General features: G+C 37.8%; 1 protein-coding gene across 1 annotated transcript in view; it reads right to left on the reverse strand.

Moving 5' to 3' along the window:
• The window catches only part of slc9a5 (solute carrier family 9 member A5), a 65,734-nt gene that overhangs the window by 38,770 nt on the left and 6,055 nt on the right, over positions 1 to 20,909 (reverse strand). Inside the window, exons 2-3 of the mRNA XM_030162120.1 lie at positions 2,530 to 2,832; positions 1,548 to 1,711 (exon numbers count right to left, since the gene is read on the reverse strand). Of these exons, the coding sequence (XP_030017980.1) occupies positions 1,548 to 1,711; positions 2,530 to 2,832 (467 nt within the window). The remainder of the gene's footprint in view (positions 1 to 1,547; positions 1,712 to 2,529; positions 2,833 to 20,909) is intronic.

Consider the following 20,909-nt stretch of genomic DNA (forward strand, 5'->3'; position numbering starts at 1 on the left):
TTTGGCAGCTCTGTCACCTCTAAACCACAACTACAATGCCACTGTGTGTCTGTTTTATTCAATAAACAGAAGCTCTCCCAGTCCAACCCTGGGAACAAGCTGTAAACAAACACCCACACAGCTGACATCAAACCCTTCTACTGACCCTAAAGTCTGACTGGGGTCTTCAGGGCTCATCTGTGGGCTTTTATAACAGTTTCTTTTATCTTTAGGTTTCGCTGCCTCCTCAGTTCAGTCTTGACAGATTTTTTTTGTCCAGACACCAAACCACATTGTCTTGTCACATGATCAAACTGGACAACAGAGGTATTACCCAGCAGACACCACTGCTTATCAGTTTGCCTTTTAACCCTATAAAACCATGCGTATCATATTTGCTACACCAGGTTCTGAGACCTTTATCAAATCAACAAGAACGATACTTTCTTTAACCCTTGGGTGTCTGAGTCCTATTATGCACACTTTGAACTTGTTATTACAAAAGTTCATATTATTTTTTACAATTTTGTTGTAGGTCACAAATCAAAAGTAGTTCATTGTATTAAATATGAAAATTTATTATATACAAAATGATATCACTGTCCTCACATCTCTCACTGTTTTTAAGCAAAACCTGCAACTAATTGCAGTTGACTGTTGCACCCTTTGAGTATTTGCCTCTCACATGTCTCACTGTTTCTGTTGTAATGGACTTATTTATTAACCGTTTGTTTCTGTAATTGTTTAACCTTGTTTTTACTTTTAGCCCCCCACCCACCCACCCACACACACACACCCACACACCCACCCACACACACACACACATGCACACACACACACACACACACACACACACACACACACACACACACACACACACACACCCCATCCCTCAAGGAGCCACTGCTCTTTGATCAGGCTGCATTTGTAAATAAGAATCTGTTCTTAATTGCTTGCCTGGGTAAGTAAAAATAAATATGGCAAAATGTTTTATTTGGATATTGTTAAAAGGTCTAATAAACATTTCAGTTCCCAAAAAATAGAATTTTGTGTCTAGTTTCTGATTGGTCAGGATTTACAGGGTTAAATGGTTTATACTGTACCACTGAACTGGTACCATCTGTTTCAAAAACTCCCAGTTGACCTTTTTTTCTTGCACCATGTTTAATTGAATGTCTCTCGTCTCTGTGGACCCTTTTATTCTACAGAATCATACGTGGTCTATATTTAACCTCTGTATGAGACATAACAACTCTTGGAAAAAGAAACCTGCTGGTATTTCAGAGGATGATGTCTGTCAGTGAGAGTCGGTGAATGGAGTTGTAGCTAACCCCCACCCATACTGTAGTGGATGTTGTCCTTGGTCCAAACAGGAGCTGATGTCCATAATGTGAGGACAAACAGACGCTCATCACACACAGTCTGCACCCTGTCAGTCTCTACAGACAGTGAAGGCCTCACTGTTGCTACAGCAACACACATTTCCATGTTTTCCTTTGTGTCCCAGCTGTCTGTTTCCCTCACAGTACACGTGTGATTCTGCGTGTGTGTGTGTGTAAGTGTCTCACCACGGTGACGGCGTCGTTGACCAGTGACTCTCCAAACACTATAATGAAAAGTGTGTCGTTGACGTGAACTTCCTCAAACACGGCCAGAACCGCCACCGGATCGACGGCCGAAACCAACGCCCCGAACAGCAGGAAGTCCAACAGGTCTGCATGGACGCGCTCGTCTGCAACACAACAAACACACACACAGTAACACACATCTGCACATGGTTACTGACGTCATATGAGACAGTGTATGTTCAGGTTTTTACATCAGTTTCTCTGTAACTTCACCAGATCTATCTCCACTGTATCAGAGCTGGAAACAGGTAAATAAGGTTAATCAGGTCAACAGGGAATAAGGTTGTTTGGCCTGGTTAGAGTTCTGTAGACGAGTCCCACTGGTCTAAAGCAGTGCTAAGTGGAAGATGCAGAAAGGCGATGATGCAGCATCTAGTTCTCCTCATATCATAACTGCAAAACTCATCCACAAATGGACAAAAGTATGTGGACAAGTTGAATCCAGGGCTCTGTTCACACAGCAGGGCTTATGCACAATTTGGATTTTTTAGTGAAATATGATTTTTTTTTGTACTCCTTCACATTCCATGTTAAATGCGACTTCTATTCTATTCTATTCTATTCTGTTGTATTCTATTCTATTCTATTCTATTCTATTCTATTCTATTCTATTCTATTCTATTCTATTCTATTCTATACTGTTGTATTCTATTCTATTTTGTTGCATTCTATTCTATTCTATTCTATTCTATTCTATTCTATTCTATTCTATTCTATTCTATTCTATTCTATACTGTTCTATTCTATTCTATTCTATTCTATTCTATACTGTTGTATTCTATTCTATTTTGTTACATTCTATTCTATTCTTTTCTATTCTATACTGTTTTATTCTATTCTATTCTATACTGTTGTATTCTATTCTACTTTGATTGACACCCTCTCTGTGCAGTCTGTGTGTGTCCTTTGACCTCAGACTGACCTATGACCCCCACCAGTTTGGCAGCGTACAGGGAGAACCCGGTGCAGAAGGCGTTCCACAGGGTTCCCACCACGGCGTACATCAGGATGGCGCCCAGGTTGTCGAAGAAGAGGCGGGCCGGCATGAAGTAACCAGCATCGCCCACGATGGTCGGCAGCAGGAAGAGGAAGAAGAGGGCGGGCTCTAACTGGTACAGCTGTTTCTTATTGGCGATGAGGACGATCCCGCCCAGAACCAGACCCAGAAGGATGAGCATGCAGCTCTCAGGTACGACGGTGGTGAACCGCTGGGAGAAATGGAACACTGAAGACAGACGGATGGACAGACGGACAGACACAGAGATGGACAGACAGACAGACAGACACAGACAGATAGAGACAGATGGATGGGCGGACAGACAGACACAGACAGACAGACAGACAGACAGCAGCATTAGGGTGTGATGATCAGTAGCTGGATGGTTTTATTTCTTACAGTTGGGCTGGAGAAAACACTGAAATAATTCAACTAAACTAGATTTCACTTTCTGAAAATTATTTTATTAAAATGTCCAATTTTCTTAAAAGTGCAGTTATGCTATGTTCAAGACCAGCTTTTGAGCCCGTAAGTCACAACTTCAAACGACGACTCACGACTTTGTAACGTTCCAGGTAAGTCACGCCAAACAGCCTGAGCGCAAGGAATTGTGGGACTTAGATGTAAACAAGCCAACATGGTGGACTGTACGGAGCTTATGTTCATTTATAGTCATTTCTATCCCAGAGGTGTTTGCTCTTTGCTTATTTGGGGGAAACAGAGGAGGAAAAACAGTGCATAAGGCCAGAGAAGCTGTTATATCTTTTTTGTTATTTATATATTTGGATATGTATTTGGTTTTAATTTATTCTTGCACTCAATGGACTGAAAACTAGCTAACGATAGAGTAGCTGCTGATTATGCAGATACACAGAACATTAGCAGATAAATAATCTCAGAGCAATACCTTGTTTTACTAAACAACTTGCATAAACACCACATCCATGGGGGGTGGCAGTGTTGTTTCACGGGCTACATGATGTCAGAGCTCAGAAGTGGGAGTACATTTACATTTACATTTATGCATTTGGCAGACGCTTTTTTCCAAAGCGACTTACAGGGGAAAAACTAAAAATGAAAGAAAAATTCAAGAATAGATTAAAAACGTAAAAACAGCTGTACAACTGATTATCAATCATGACTCCCAAGTTTCTTGCTACTTTGGTAGGAGCCAGAGATAAGGAGTCAGTTTTGATGGATATGTCCTTTTGTATGGTTGGCTTAGCTGGGAAGACCAGCAGTTCAGTTTTGGACAGGTTCAGCTAAAGGTGATGGGCTTTCATCCATGCAGATATGTCTGAGAGACAGTCTGAGATTTGCGCTGAGACTGTGGAGTCATCAGGTGGGAATGCCAGAGATAGCTGGGTATCATCAGCATAGCAGTGATAAGAGAAACCATGTGAGTGGATGACCTGACCCAGTGAGGTGGTGTATGTGGCAAAAAGGAGGGGGCCCAAGCACAGAGCCTTGGGGGACCCCCTGTAGCGAGGCTGTGTACTGCAGATGTGTGCCCTAACTAGAACACTTCGAAGGACTGACCAGTGAAGTATGACTGAAACCAGGAGTGTGTATGGCCTGTAATGCCCATGTGTAAGAGTATGGATAATAGGATGTTGTGATTGACAGTGTCAAATGCTGCTGATAAGTCCAATAGAATGAGTACTGAGGACTTGGACTTGCTGCTCTAGCCTCTTTCAAGACCTCTGTCACAGACAACAGAGCCGTTTCAGTGGAGTGGCAGATTTTGAAGCCAGATTGGTTGATGTCAAGGAGGTTATTTTGGGAGAGGAATTCTGTGACCTGTTTGAAAACCGCCCTTTCAATGGTCTTAGAAAGGAATGGGAGGAGTGAGACCGGTCAATAATTCTCCACTTGAGTGGGGGTGAGGGAAGGTTTTTTGAGTAGTGGTGTTACCTGCGCTTGTTTGAATGCTGTAGGAAATGTTCCTGATGTCAGTGAAGCATTAATCACATGTGTGATCAGTGCTGTGATAGTAGGGGCTACAGACTGTAAGAGGCTGGATGGAATAGGGTCCAACAGGCATGTTGTAGGACGGCTAGAGGAAAGGAGTTTAGACACCTCGTTCTCTGTGAGGGGGGTAAATGAAAGGAATGACGCAGTTGGGCTTTTGTCTGTTGAGTTAGTGGTACCCATAATCAGGGGAGAAGGAGGAGTGTATGATGAGGATGATGATGATGATGAGGGAGGCATGCAGTCTGTAAGTGGATCAGTGAACTGACTGCTGATAGTGGACACTTTATTTGTGAAAAATGAGGCAAAATTGTCTGCTGTCAGGTTGGTAGTGGGCGGTGGAGGCAGAGGGTTGAGTAGTGTTTTAAAGGTTGAGAACAGTTTCTTGGTGTCGGTGGCAGAATGAATTCTGTTATTATAGTAAGCCTTCTTCGCAGCAGTGACACTGGATGAGAAGGATGATAATAGTGACTGGAATGTGATCAGGTCGGGAGGGCTTTTTGTTTTGTGCCATTTTCTCTCTGCAGCTCTGAGATTGGTACGCAGCGACCGGAGGGTATCATTGAGCCATGGGTGGGACTGGGAGGATGGAGCGGGTCTGGTGGACAGAGGACACAGACTATCCAGACAGGAGCTAAGTGTAGAGCACAGAGACTCAGTGGCATCATTAACCTCTAGAGAGGAGAATGTGCTGGGCGGAGGGAGAGCGGAGGCTACAAGGGTGGAGCAGTGAGTGGGGGACAGGTTGGGGAGGTTGCGGCAGAAGGAGATCATGGGGGAGGGAGCAGAGTGTTTTTCTGGGAGAGACACACTGAACTGAATGAAATAGTGGTCAGACAGGTGTACAGGTTTTTTCTTTTCCACCTTTGTGGGTTGGAGGACTGCGAACCCGCTGTAGCTCAAAAGACAGTATTAGTGACAAGAAATCTGAGAAGCTGGGATTGTCTAAGTGGATGTTCATGTCACCGAGGACTAGCATGGGGCAGTCATGTTCTGGGATGGAGGAGAGCAGAGTGTCGAGCTCATCAGGAAAATCACCCAGTTGCCCTGGTGGACGATAAATGACAACTGTGTAAAGTTTGACTGGTGCTGCCACTAGGATGGCATGATTGTATTTCCATTTGCTGTAAATTAACAGACCCACCCCACCTCCTCATCCAGATGGACGAGAGGTGTGGGAGAATGTGTGGTTGGTAGAAAGAGCGGCTGGGGTTGCATTGTTTTCAGGTTTAATCCAGGTCTCAGTGAGAGCCAGGATGTCCAGTGCGTGGTGGTTGGCATAGGCGGCAATAAAATCTGCTTTGTTCACCGCAGATTGGCAGTTCCATAACCCTACAGAGAAGGACGCAACAGTGACTGAGGTGTACGTTAACAAGCAGAGCTTAGCGGTATTATGATGCCTTTTAGCGATGTGTAACCGCTTACGTGAACCGGAAATAACAGGAATGGGACGGTGACCAGTGGAGAGATCCTTCCAGAGTACATGGATCTAGAACGAGTTATCTTATCTTAATGTTTAAATTGCAAAAATTGAAATTATTATTATTTCAATATGTGTTTCTCCAGTCATATATGGAATATAGTTTGAGTAAAGAAACATTACCCCCCCCAAGGGATATTGTTTTTGGTCCGATTTGTTTGTTTGTTTGTTAACACTTTAACAGCAAAACTATTGGTTGAATTCATACCTAATTGAGGTTATAGATTGCCAGTGATGCAGAACAGATATGATTACATTTTGGGAAAAGTAGGTCAAAGTTCAAATTTTTTATGAATTTGTTAAATCTTTTTTTCTCCCATTTACTTATAATGGACGCAATTTCAAATGTCTGTATCAGCAAAACTGTTGTTTGAATTCCTACTAAATTGGGTTTATAGCTGGCCAGTGATGCAGACTAGATCTCATTACATTTTGGGAAAAGTAGGTCAAAGTTTAAATTTTTTAGGAATTTTTTAAATCTTTTTTTCTCCCATTTCCTTATAACAGGCAAAACTTCAAATATCTATAAAAACATCCATTTTGTTTCAATTTCCTCCGAACTTGCCACATATATAGAGGCAGTTGATATGACATCAGCACACGCATACACATGATGTCATCAGCTGGATCCATGACAAAATAAGACACAATACATGCGAGGGGCGGGGCTTGTTATGCCTGGAACCATTTGTTTTTAATCTGGTTTTGTCTTCAGTTCAAGTAGCGGGAGAGAAAAACAGATTTATGGATTATAACTTTGAGAAAAACTGAGGTTTAATTTATAGTGATTACCCAGCTCTGGATTCCAGAACATCATAATGAAGGACAGTTGAATAGAAGCCCATCCATCTGTGCTGTTCAGGTGTTAAAGCAGTGTGTGTTCCATCATGTGGGTGGAGCTTCAGGAAGCGAACCCAAACAAACATGAAGGAGAAGAACTCCAACTGAGACACACTGAGGAGCTGTGACCTCAAACAGCACCAGGATGCACCAGCACAAAGGCCAACATGACTGTGGATGGAGGATGAAATACTGAACAGAGAAAGACACTCAAAAGTTCTCTTTTTGCCCGGCCGTTCTGTTCATTCTCCTTCTGTTCTAATTGGCTCTGATGTCTTTGTCGATCATCTGTTCTGTCACTGAATTTTCTAAAACCGTCCATAAAATAAAATGTAAATAAAGACCAGAAAAAACATATATGTGTGTTGAGTGTACATACACGTATATTTTTTCTGTTATCTTTTTTTCTACCCCACTGCAGTAAATGCACTCACTTCTACTAAAAAATAGTGCAACAGAATGTGAGTGTGTCTGTGTGTCTTTACGTCTTATTCTATTTATTATGTGTGTTTTTTTTCTTTTTACAATGTTTTTATGTTGGATGAATGTATACCATGTATACCAATGACAATAAAGATATATTCTTTTCCATTCTTTTTTTTCTCATGATTTTTGTCAGTCGTCTTAGTTCTTGTCTATTGTCATCTATCAGTTTTTGTTTTTTTTTCCTTCATGGTTATTGTTGGGTAGTTTTTTTTTGTTTTGTTTTTGCTTATTGTTTTTTATTTCTGGTGATTTGTAGAGTTTTAAAAAATACCTCAAAACACTCCTGTTCAAGCAGGCTTTTTAATTTCCCAAATGACTCAGGGCTGCTACAAACTGATTGCACTTTATGTATTTATTATATTTGAATTGTATTTTATTGTGTTTAATGGTATTTTCATTGTATTTTTATTTGGACTGTTTATTTGTACTTCGCACTGTAAAGCACTTTGTGACTGTCTGTGAAAGTGCTCTATAAAATAAAATTTACTTACTTACTACTTTTTTGTTGTGATTATCTAAGTAAAAATAAAAATGATTAATAACAAAAGAAATAAAAAATAATAATAATAATAATACAGACCAATATCAGATGTCAGTTATATTTATTCCTAACGTATGGCTTCGATTATGGAAAAATACTGGCGGTGACAGAACATGAGGAGAGAAAAAAAGAGGTGAATCATAGTCACTTCACATCAAATGTATCTGGTTTAAGCAAATTTGACACATTTCAATAAGATATGACTCATGTTTTATTATTAAAACCTTTGCTCTGTGTGTGTGTGTGTGTGTGTGTGTGTGTGTGTGTGTGTGGCCTTGAACACATGGTGAGGAATCCATCACTTAATGTCACCTGTGAGTCATGACAAGACAGATGATAACACGTAATATCACACACACACACACACACACACACACACACACACACACACACACACACACACACATATATATATATATATATAAACCAGGTACGCGGTTGAACAACACGTGTCATAAATCAACAGGGGTAAAAACAAACACTTCAAAGCTTCAACACACTCTGTTTTTTGGCTCTAATTCGATCTGAACCACTTCTGTTCATCCTCATTTGATCTCCTCACATTTTTAAACTCAATCATTTTTTCTTTCTATTCATCCTTCACTACTGGACCCACACCTTTAGTAAGTAATCCTCTGTTTCAACTCCTCCTATAGATGTTTTGTGTACACTTATACAGGGTGGGGAAGCAAAATTTACAATGAACATTTAGTTGTTTTTTCTCAGCAGGCACTACGTCAATTGTTTTGAAACCAAACATATATTGATGTCATAATCATACCTAACACTATTATCCATACCTTTTCAGAAATTTTTGCCCATATGAGTAATCAGGAAAGCAAACGTCAAAGAGTGTGTGATTTGCTGAATGCACTCGTCACACCAAAGGAGATTTCAAAAATAGTTGGAGTGTCCATAAAGACTGTTTATAATGGAAAGAAGAGAATGACTATGAGCAAAACTATTACGAGAAAGTCTGGAAGATACTATTAAAGAAGAATGGGAGAAGTTGTCACCCCAATATTTGAGGAACACTTGCGCAAGTTTCAGGAAGCGTGTGAAGGCAGTTATTGAGAAAGAAGGAGGACACATAGAATAAAAACATTTTCTATTATGGAAATTTTCTTGTGGCAAATAAATTCTCATGACTTTCAATAAACTAGTTGGTCATACACTGTCTTTAAATCCCTGCCTCAAAATATTGTAAATTTTGCTTCCCCACCCTGTATATGTATATGTCTAATTATCACATGGATAATCTACTGTCTAGTCCAAACTGCTGTTCTAATTGTGTGTCACAGACCGTTTTAATCTGTATATTTTACTGCTGTATATACTTTACTGTAGTTTGAACAACAGTAAAAAAAACACAGTTTCAGGTTAAAACAGTTTCTCTAAGCCACAGTGGTTTTTATTTAATGTGACCTTTGACCTTAACATGTCTTTAACCCTTTTGTTCAATTTCTAATGCTTTATTCCAGTTTCATTCAACACATTCCAGATGTTTCTAACAGTTTTTGCTGTTTCTTTTCATGGGGTCACAGGTCAAACTAAATACTGACTTTAACCTTTAACTCATTTAGTTCAGTTTTTTAAGGCTGTGCACAGATTTAGTGTATTTTGTTGTGGTATCTGAAGAAAAGAGACTGAAATAAATATGTATGTTCATTTAAACACTACAAAACCAACTAATCTAAAGTATATATAACAAACACTATCAACTACTTGTACTGTGTACTTTTTAGTAATCATACTCCAAAATCCCAACTACTTCTTCCAGGCTACTTTTGGAGGGAGTAAATTATTTTTATTTTATTAATTTTTTTCATCATTGAATTTCGTCTCTTACACTATTTCCGACGAAAATACTTTTATAATACCAAATATACTAGATTCATGACATACATATGGAGGAAAAAGATGTTACTTCATGTTAAAAATAGCCTTAAAACTACTTTATCCAACTTATTTTACTATAATTATCAGATAAATAGTGCACATGAAAAACACTAGGGGCTGGTTTGACCACAGTCACTGATTCACCAGTAAAACTACAGTTGGACAAACGTACTCGGTTGTAAACACTAATATTCAGTTCATTCACTCACTTTTACACTTCCACAGTAACATATGTTGTTTATAAAACAGACCATTGGTAATATTTAAAATTGTGTATACCCTCTTCTAAATCCCCCTAATGCACACCATTCAATCGTATCTGATTTTTTCTCTAGGTTGTTGAAGCCATGACCCGCCCTACTCTGCCTCTAATTGGCTAATACTCGCTGCCTTCACTGATTAGATTGGTTAACTTTAGGCATGAGGACTGATGAGCCAATCAGAGGCAGAGTAGGGCGGGTCATTCCGAGGAAAATATTACTAACTAGCGCTGTCCACCTCTGGAACCTGACTGGACACCTCCTCAGGTGACAATGCCACCCCAGTTGACTGACAGGTCACTGCACATGTCGTTGAAAGTTGGAATTGCAAACAAAAAAGGCAGAATAAACGTATTTCAAGTGAGTTCCACGTATGGAGAGAACCTACTTTAATGGAATACATAATTCTGAGGTAAGTTTTACGGTGGTTTCAGAATGAGTCACTGTTTTAAACTACTGGACATATGACTGCACATTTAGACGAGAAGAGATGGTGTCACCAAGAGTTAAACTGTGTGAGTAGGCTAATGTTATGAAAGGCTAACCTTATGAAAGGCTAATGTTACAAACGGCTAACATTATGAAAGGCTAACGTTATAAAAGGCTAAGGCTATGAAAAGCTAACATTATGAAAGGCTAAGGCTATGAAAGGCTAAGGCTATGAAAGGCTAACATTATGAAAGGTTAATGCTATGAAAGGCTAACATTATGAAAGGCTAACATTATGAATGGCAATCATTATGAAAAGCTATCGTTATGGAGGCTAACGTTATAAAAGGCGAACGCTATGAAAGGCTAACGTTATGAAAGGCTAACATTATGAAAGGCTAATGCTATGAAAGGCTAACATTATGAAAGACTAATGTAATGAAAGGCTAATGTTATGAAAGGCAAGCGCGATGAAAGGCTAACATTAAGAAAGGCTAGCGTTATGAAAGGCTAACATTATGAAGGGCTAATGCCATGAAAGGCTAACATTGTGAAGGCTAATGTTATGAAAGGCTAGCGTTATGAAAGGCTAACATTATGAAAGGCTAATGCTATGAAAGGCTAACATTATGAAAGACTAATGTAATGAAAGGCTAATGTTATGAAAGGCAAGCACGATGAAAGGCTAACATTAAGAAAGGCTAGCGTTATGAAAGGCTAACATTATGAAGGGCTAATGCTATGAAAGGCTAACATTGTGAAGGCTAATGTTATGAAAGGCTAGCGTTATGAAAGGCTAACATTATGAAAGGCTAATGCTATGAAAGGCTAACATTATGAAAGACTAATGTAATGAAAGGCTAATGTTATGAAAGGCTAATGTTATGAAAGGCAAGCACGATGAAAGGCTAACATTAAGAAAGGGTAGCGTTATGAAAGGCTAACATTATGAAAGGCTAATGCTATGAAAGGCTAACATTGTGAAGGCTAATGTTATGAAAGACTAGCGTTATGAAAGGCTAATGCTATGAAAGGCTAACATTATGAAAGGCTAGTGTTATGAAGGCTACCATTATGAAAGGCTAACGTTATTAAAGGCTAACGTTCTCCTGTGTTTTCCTCCTGTTGAATCCATTTCCATTCCTGCAGTATACTTGTGTGTCCAGTAAAACCTACAAACTGCTCCGGATCAAGTCATGATAATTTTATAGTAGTGAGTAAATACTACTGATGGATTTTTGGGTAAAGTAAACAGAGCAGTCTGACATGTCACTGTTTCTAATATAGGGCACTTTTTCTGGACTACTTAAAAAACAGTGAGCGTCTACCCACTTGTCCAGGGACCACTAACCCACTGTGCATGTTGTGTGTGTGTCACCAGTGTGTACACATAGTAGGTTGATTCATAAAACCAGGCGTCACCCATGGCAACAGGCTGAGCCCCGCCCCCTGTCATCTGTCTGTGTTGTTTAGAAAAGTGTCTGAGCAGCTTCGACACACAGGCTGAGGAGGAACCTGAGTCTGCTCAAACCCAACGTGTCTTTGGGAATTCCTATTTTCTGAGTCACACTAGAATGCAGCATGAGCGCTCCGTGCCCTGACCTCCCCGTGACCCCACACACCACATCCTTCTTCCACTCTTCCTCCTATAGCATGGCATAAACTGACAGCAGGCGGACAAAACTTAAACCTTCAAATTTCCAACCAAACCTGGAACCCTGTTGAACGTCCAAACCTGATCCTTTCTATATCTGGGTCTGCTCGCTCAGGTTACAGCACATATTCGTACATATTTGCACATATTCGTACACACACAGATGATCCTCCCACACACCAGACGGACGGCGAGTACAGAAACACTGGGTACATTCATCAACGACATCCCATCATGAACATTTACAGTTGAAGGAAAGAAAAGACAACGAAGGAACCAAAGGAAGAGGACAGGAGTTTTACAGGATGTTTTACTGACTATGTTTGACTTTTACCCTCAGTTTTAACACAAATATCTGCTCTTCCTCTTCCTCATATAATACACACAGGGATGTAACGATCACCGGTATAACGATAAACCGCAGTAAAATTACCAACAGTTAGTATTAGCGTTTAAATTCTAATTATCATGATAACCGTGTTTGATTACAGCACTTTTCTGGAGAAAACCCCTGTGTAAAGATCTGCCTCTATGTCAAATATTTGAGCATAGTTTTAATTTTAATTTTCTATACCTAATATTTGGAACCAATATTCACTTTTAAAGTCTCTGAAAAGGTTCGTTAAGTATCTGTGTGTTATTTATTAGGCCTGTAACGGTACACGTACCGAACCGAACCATTTCGGTCCACAGCTGTACCGAAACGGCACAGTATGATGAGAAAAAGAAAAAGGAATGAAAGACGTTGAACTTGGCGTTGACATGGAACTTTAAATCTGCGCAAGTTTCACACAGACTTAATAAAGGAGCACACATTGACCTGAAATATGAAATAGCAGCTGATATAAGGTTAAAAAAACAACAAATATGATGTGAACCTGGAAGGAGGAGACTGAAGACCCTCCACCATCAGTCCAGTCCAGTTTGGATCAGTTCAGGTTCAGGTGAAAGACAACAATGAGGAAAGAGACGTTAATAAGACGGACGTTGTTTGGCCCCTAGGAACTACGGTAGTTCTAAAACACTGACACTAGCTCTGTCTGTCTGTCTGTCTGTCTGTCTGTCTGTCTATCACACACGCTGTATAAAAGAGGAATAAATAGAATGTTGAAAGTATGTAAAGTTTCACTTTCATTTCATGACAGCGTTCGTTACATTAGTTATGGACCGCACCCCCAGGTATATAACTGCGTGCCCCCCCTACTCCCCAGCTCTGGCAAAGAAGAAAAGAAAAAAAAATCCCCCGTGCACACAGGCACACACAAATACACACAGTGTCCTAAACAGTTTGTTCTCTGTCCTAAAATAAATAATTTGGTTCATTGTGTTGTCAAAGTTTCTCTTCAGTTTGTTTCAACAGAATACCAGTTTACCCTCTTGTTAATGTTGCACTTCATGTGGAATTTTTATGTTATTTTTCTGCAGAATGTGAACTGACAGAACTGTGATTAGATTTTTCTTGTTTGTTCAAAACTACCTTTCAGGGAAAAGTGCAATACTAATGTTTAAAATATATTCAGTAATATTAATAATTTATTTTATTTTCTATTTGATTTGTAGCAGCAGAATTATATTATTCCTGTTTTTCTATATTCTATTGTCTCCAAAAATTGGGGTAAGAATTAAAAAAATTCATAAATGCATTAATAGACATTTTGAGGGGTTTTCTTTCTTCCTGTACCGAACCGAAAAAAAAAAAAACGAACTGTGGCTTTGAAAACCGAAAATGTACCGAACCGAAAATTTTGTGTACCGTTACAGGCCTATTATTTATGCAATAAATTATATACATTTTTCAAATGGGATTTTATATATTTTTTGTGTTTTCTGGCCTTTTATGTTTTTATAGTAAATTTATTCTGCCTGTACATTTAAGTTAGCTGAAGTTTTATAACTGTGTTCATTTGTAATGGTTTGGTGCCCTCTTGTGGTAAGACATAAATAGTGTTTTTGAGTTTTTACACAGTGTTCAGCGCATGTGCGGGGAATACTGTGTGACCGGAATGTAATGAAGAAGCGGGTTTGTGCAGAATTTAGTACTTTTGTCTCAACATGTGTGGCCTTGGACATCATTTGTCTTTTACATGTTCTAAAAGTAATGTCGGAAGATAATAAACAAGATAAAAGGATCATCTTGTCATCATTGGAGCCTACATCACACGTGTTAGCTAGCTGTCTAGCATACGAAAAGAAGAGACTCGATGCAAGGGCAGTAAAAAATTAAAGTGAAAAAATACCAGGCAGTTGATATAAATGAAGTTATGCTGACAAAAAAGACACCAAACATGGGTATAATAAATATTTCTGTATATAGTTTATAAAGGCAAAATCAAAAGTACTGAAAAACGGACAAAATAGGCTCAGACCAGTAAGGGTTAACATTTGAATGTTTCTGCCAACAGAAAGGACATTGTGCCAATTATTTTATTTGATTTTTTTGTTGTTGTTTTTTCAAAATACAACTTGGTTAAATTATTTCAGTGTGCGTATCAGTACTTTTTTTGAACATTTTGAGCACAATTTCAACAATACCGCGATAATAATGATAACCGTGATAATTTTGGTCACAATAACCGTGATATGAAATTTTCATATCGTTACATCCCTAAATACACAATAATATTCTTACTGATACTGATATTATTGATATTGTATTGATATCACCCCCCACCCCCTGTGGAATGGGTGGGGTAAAACACAGAGCAGTGAGTGAGACGGACTCAAAAACAAAAATAAAAATAGATGGTTTGGGCTTTTTTTTTTTTTTTTTTTAACACCGTTTTCCTTGTTTTTTCTTGTTTTTCCTGTTGTTTCCAGTGTTGTGGTGATTTTCCTTTATTTTTTTTTACTGTGTTTTTATTGAATTTTGACCGTGGAACTAATGTATGGAGTTAACAGGTGTCAAAAAGCAACTGGACTGATTTTGGAAAAAAAAACGAACCAAAACTAAACAACTGGGACCATATTCAAATAATATTTTTTACTTCATTTAAGTTCTTTTTTTTTTTTTGCATATTTTTTATGTTTTTTTTTTATTTTGTAAGTATTTTATCTGTTTTTGTTAATTTAGTTGCTTATTTCATTTATTTTCCCACATTTTATTTTCTATTTTCTTTTTTTCTCAGTTTTGTTCAGTTTGTGTCTTATTTTCAAGTTATTTATGATTTTGTTGGTTTATTATTAATTTTTGTTCCTTTTATTGATCCCTTTGGCTGTTTTTGTTCATTTTGTTGCTTATTTTATTCTTTTTTTTGGGCCATGGAACTGCTTTATGGAGTTAAACAGGTCTCAAAAAGCAGCTGGACTGATTTAGAAAAAAAGAAGCCAAAACTAAAACTACTTGGACCAAATTCAAATCCTAGTTGCTTATTTTATTCTTTTTTTTTTTTTTTAACTTCATTTTCTTTTTGCATATTTTTTCATATTATTTTGTAAACATTTTATTCATTTTTCTTAATTTAGTGGCTTATTTTGTTTATTTTCCTACATTTTATTTTCTATTTTTGTAGTTTTCTTCAATTTTGTTCAGTTTGGGGCTTATTTTTATTCATTTTTGTTCATTTGATTCATCACTTTGACTGTTTTTGTTCATTTTGTTACTTACTTTATTCTGTTTTTGACTGTGGAACTGCTTTATGGAGTTAAACAGTGTCAAACAGCAGCTGGAATGATTTAGAAAAAACAAAGAGCCCAAAACTAAAACTACTGGGACCAAATTCAAATACTTGATGTGTATTTTATTCGTTTTTCTTAATTTAGTCGCTTATTTTGTTTATTTTCCTACATTTTATTTTCTATTTTGTATTTTTCTTTAATTTTGTTCAGTTTGGGGCTTATTTTTATTCATTTTATTGATCACTTCAGCTGTTTTTGTTCATTTTGTTACTTATTTTATTCTGTTTTTGACTGTGGAACTGCTTTATGGAGTTAAACAGGTGTCAAAAAGCAGCTGGACTGATTTAGAAAAAAGATAGCTAAAACTAAAACTACTGGGCCCAAATTTAAATCCTTGTTGTTGTTCAGTGTGTTCCAGTTCACAGTTGATGTTCAACATCCTAAATCTCTTATTGATGTTCATTCTAGTGCCTTATTTAGTCCAAACCTGTCAAACTTCAATGCGTCTTTTTGTCTTTTTCTGTTCTTCCACCTGTTTGGACCCTAAAACACACAGTAAAACTAAACCACTGAAGAAAAGGAACACAAGCACATACTCACAGCAGCTGTAATGAACCTCAAACACACACTAATTCATTCACGTGTCCAAACTTTTTCTGTGCTGTTGCCACTCGCCTGTTCAGTTAATATATGATAAAATTACAACCGGTCCACTATAGTTTGTGACAGATCTTTGGACGTCAGCCATGCAGAACACCGACGTGTGAAACCCAACCTGCAGATGAGAATGTTCATACACAGACTTCTACGTCAGTGATGTCAATGACACCGACTGGAAATGTCCTGTCGCTACTGATTCACTGAGGACGGCTCCAACTCAACGTAAATTGGTGACTCTTTACAATAAGGGAACAGGAAGTACGACCCGTACACACAGCAACGTGTCACTTATGTAAGAGTCATGGGGACGGAAAGCATCAAATAATGAATGAATATGAAACTCATTATGTACTAATGATCATGTCACCAGTCACTTTTCCATTGACCCTCAAATTATGTGAATATAACTTGCGCATAAAAATTTGCTTAAAAACAACAATTTTGGAAAAACAACAATTTTGCTAAAATTCTCGTTATTTAATGAAAAGTTAAAAAGAAAAGAATGTAAACACTGATTCCCCAGTAAAACCCATGGAGCTGGATCAATGACAGTGGATGGACACTGGGTTTAAGATCAGGTAATAGTCACTTTAACATTGGACAAAACTTTACTGATATTTACTAAATGTTGAAAAAACAGAAGTGCGTAATGTCGGTCTTTCCATTATTTACAAATGCAATGATTTGTTTATTATCACGAGATGACAGTAGAAGTCATTCCATAAACATAGCGACTGATGAAAATTTCATGTTGATTTACAGATATATTCATTATTAGGGGTGTAAGAAAATATCAGATCTGCAATATATCGCGATATTTCATCTCACCATACTGTATCGAGACTAAAAAGTACTGTATCGATATTTTTAGGTATTTATTCAAATGCAGATATGGCAGAGGTTCATTTTTGTTTATTGGTTTTCTTTATTGTTTATGTCTTATTTATTACCTCCGCCAAGGAGGTTATGTTTTTGCCAGGGTTTGTTTGTTTGTTTGTTTGTCTGTTTGTTTGTTTGTCTGTCCGTTAGTGTGCAACATAACTCAAAAAGTTATGGACAGATTTGGATGAAATTTTCAGGGTTTGTTGGAAATGGGATAAGGAAGAAATGATTAAATTTTGGTGCTGATCGGGGGTGGGGGGGCCCACGGGGGGGGCCACTGATCAGCCTTGGCGGAGGTCTGCGCTCTCTGAGTGCTTCTAGTTATTATTATTATTATTATTATTATTATTATTATTATTATTATTATTATTATATTTGTATTTATTATTATTTAACACTGTTTTATTAAATAATGGTTATTTGAAGCATCCTAAAAGCACTTTTTACTGTCTGAGAGGCAGATGTTAGTTCCTTTGCTGGGATTGCACAAAAATAATGTTATGATGTTAGTTATGAAGAAATAGAAAATGAGCATCTGAACAGGATCTTAAACTGTAATGTCTGTAAAATATAATTTAAGTTTGAACACAGGAACATTTTGGGATATAGCATTAGATCTGTTGTGATCAAATAAAAATGTGTTTAGTATTTGTGTGTATTTCTGGTGTAATTAAATTCTTCCAGGAAATAATCTTTTAAAAAAGAATCAAAACCAATAAAAAATTGCTTTTTTTAACAGTATCATGATATATCGTGATACATCGTATCATGATCCTAGTATTGAGATTTGTATCGTATTGCCAGATTCTTGCCAATACACACCCCTATTCATTATTATTATATATTACCCCTCTATCTTGTACTAAATTCTAAAATGACTGAGTTTCCTGGTGCATCCACACATACCACACCATGTTTCTTTTAAAACTCTTCTTCTTCTCTTGTTGTAACATCCATCAACATCCTTTTTTTTTTTTTTTTGTTCATGTGACTCTAGTTGCAGAAAAAGGTCTTTCCATTGCAGTTTTGCTTGATGTATCATTTGCGCTGTGCCGGAAAAACCACCTCTTACCAGCGCAAAAAATTTTAATTGAAAAACAACAGTTTTGGTGAAGTTGCCATTTTTTCCATTTGGCAAATATTTATGCACAAGTTATATACATGCAATTTGAGGATCAATGGAGAAGGGACTAATGAGAGATTTGACTGAAAAAGTCATTTTTTCTTCAGTTTTCTCTGGTTTTTATTAGAGCTGGGCAAGTTAACGCGTTAACGCATTCATTAAATAACACAATTTTTTTTTATCTCACGTTAATGCCCTTTTATTCTAACTCCTATTCTTCTGCCTCTGCTTGTGTGCGTGTAGCGATTAGCTCAGCAGATAGACAACAAGTTTACCAAGAAAAGCTGGAGGCCCAAAACTTCTCTCCAAATCTTTTACTTGAGACTCACTGTAAAACTGCAACATACAAACAAAATATGTCTCAGTTCTGTTCATTGCCTTAGTACATTTACATGGCATTATACATTTAAATGAATGGGAAAAAGACCGCTAGCTTGATGCTAACTTGAATGGGAAAATCCATAGACACGCTAACAATTAGCATTTACAGGTTAATTTAAGATTTACAACGTCTTTTTATCCAGCAACAAAAGTTCACATCAGAGATATTTAATACTATTCATTCTTACAACAACTGAACAAAAAATACTCACAGGCAAACGTTTGTCGGGCCATATAAACAGAGTGAAAGAAACGTTATGTCCGAACTGACTACGGGAACACCGCAAGGACAAACATACGTTAGTGCAACTTATTCCGACCACTAGAGGGCCCCCTTTGCTTGCTTTTAACAACTGAACATCACAAATTATTGGTCTTATAAGTATTAGTACTTATTAGTGGGCTTAAGACTCCTGTCAATCACTCACAAGCAGAAATAAACTGGTGTGGACATAAACATGGAGAAAAGTACTGGTCTGTTCCATGGACATTTTCATTTTAAATATCTTCAGATGGTGGGGTTGTTTGGCCGCACTGCAGTGTGGGATTATTTTTTATCACCGCAGTACTTCCAGTCTGAAATATCACTTAAAGGCAATACACGCTGTTGATGCTGGCAACTACCCCCCCCCCCCCCCCCCCCCCCACACACACACACACACACACAACTATGCGATTAATCGTGATTAATCGCAGAAATCCACGCGATTGATTGTGATTAAAAATTTTAATCGCTGCCCAGCACTAGTTTTTATATAATAAACCTCAGCTGTAATTTCACTAAAACTGTTGTTTTTTGATAAAAAGTTTTTGCACTTGCCAGAGGTGGTTTTTCAGGAGTAGTGAAGTTGGTATATCGCACAAAACCGCAATGGAAAGAGCTTTTTGTGCAACTAGAGTCATGTGAACAAAAAACAAACAAACATGGATGTTGCAACAGGAGAAGAAGAAGAAGAGTTGAACCCAAACGTGTGTGTGTATGTGTGGACACACCAGGAAACCACATCGGTTTAGAATTTAGTAGGAGATAGAGGGGGAGCCAGCATTCTAGACTCAAAACAACACAGATTTCTGTTCATGTTTATGGAATGACTTCTACTGACATCTACCAGAAGAAAGAAACTAATCAGCACATTTGGGATTGGATGGAAAAACCAACATTCCACACTTCTGTTTGGAACACATTTAGGAAATATGGGGAAAGTTTAGCTCAGATGTCCAATAGAAAAGACACTACAGTCAGTTTTTCTTTGGCTGAAGAGGTCGAGCATGTCATCCAGAAATTGGATGCTGTACTACATTCATCCAGTAGTCACCGCCAAAACGTTCACGTGATTCTGACCATAGCAACGTGATTATAAGTCTATTGTATTCCAAAATTACTAATATCTCCCAAAATATTGGTCCTATCAACTTACTGTTTTCACTAGTCTGTTCACTGACCAAAAATATAGAAGTATGACAAACTGAAGCAGTCAGCTGTGTACGGAGTTAGTGTGATGACCCAGACACACACACACACACACACACACACACACACACACACACACACACACACACACACACACACAGAGCGTATACTTTGCGTTTGTGGTTCCAGACACAACAAGCCCCGCCCCTTGCACATATTGTATCTTATTTTGTCATGGATCCAGCTGATGTCATCATGTCTATGTGTGTGCTGATGTCATATCTATTGCTTCTATATATGTGACAAGTTTGAAGGAAATTGAAACAAAATTGCTGTTGTTATAGACATTTGAAGTTTCCCCCAGTATAAGTAAATGGGAGAAAAAAAGATTTAAAAAATTCCTTCAAAATGTGAACTTTGACCTACTTTTCCCAAAATGTAATGACATCTATTCTGGGTCACTGGTAATCTATAAACCCAGTTAGGTATGAAATCAACCAATAGTTTTGCTGCTGAAGCGTAAACAAACAAACAAATAAACTAGAAAAGCACTAGGACCAGCCCCCCCCCCATCACCACTAGAATTTAATAATTCGCTCCTTGTGCCACTATCAACATTTCCTGAAAATTCATCCAAATGCGTCCATAACTGTTTGGGTTATGGTGCTAACAG

This window comes from Sphaeramia orbicularis, chromosome 3 (genome assembly GCF_902148855.1).
Source record: "Sphaeramia orbicularis chromosome 3, fSphaOr1.1, whole genome shotgun sequence".
Classification (NCBI taxonomy): Eukaryota; Metazoa; Chordata; class Actinopteri; order Kurtiformes; family Apogonidae; genus Sphaeramia; species Sphaeramia orbicularis.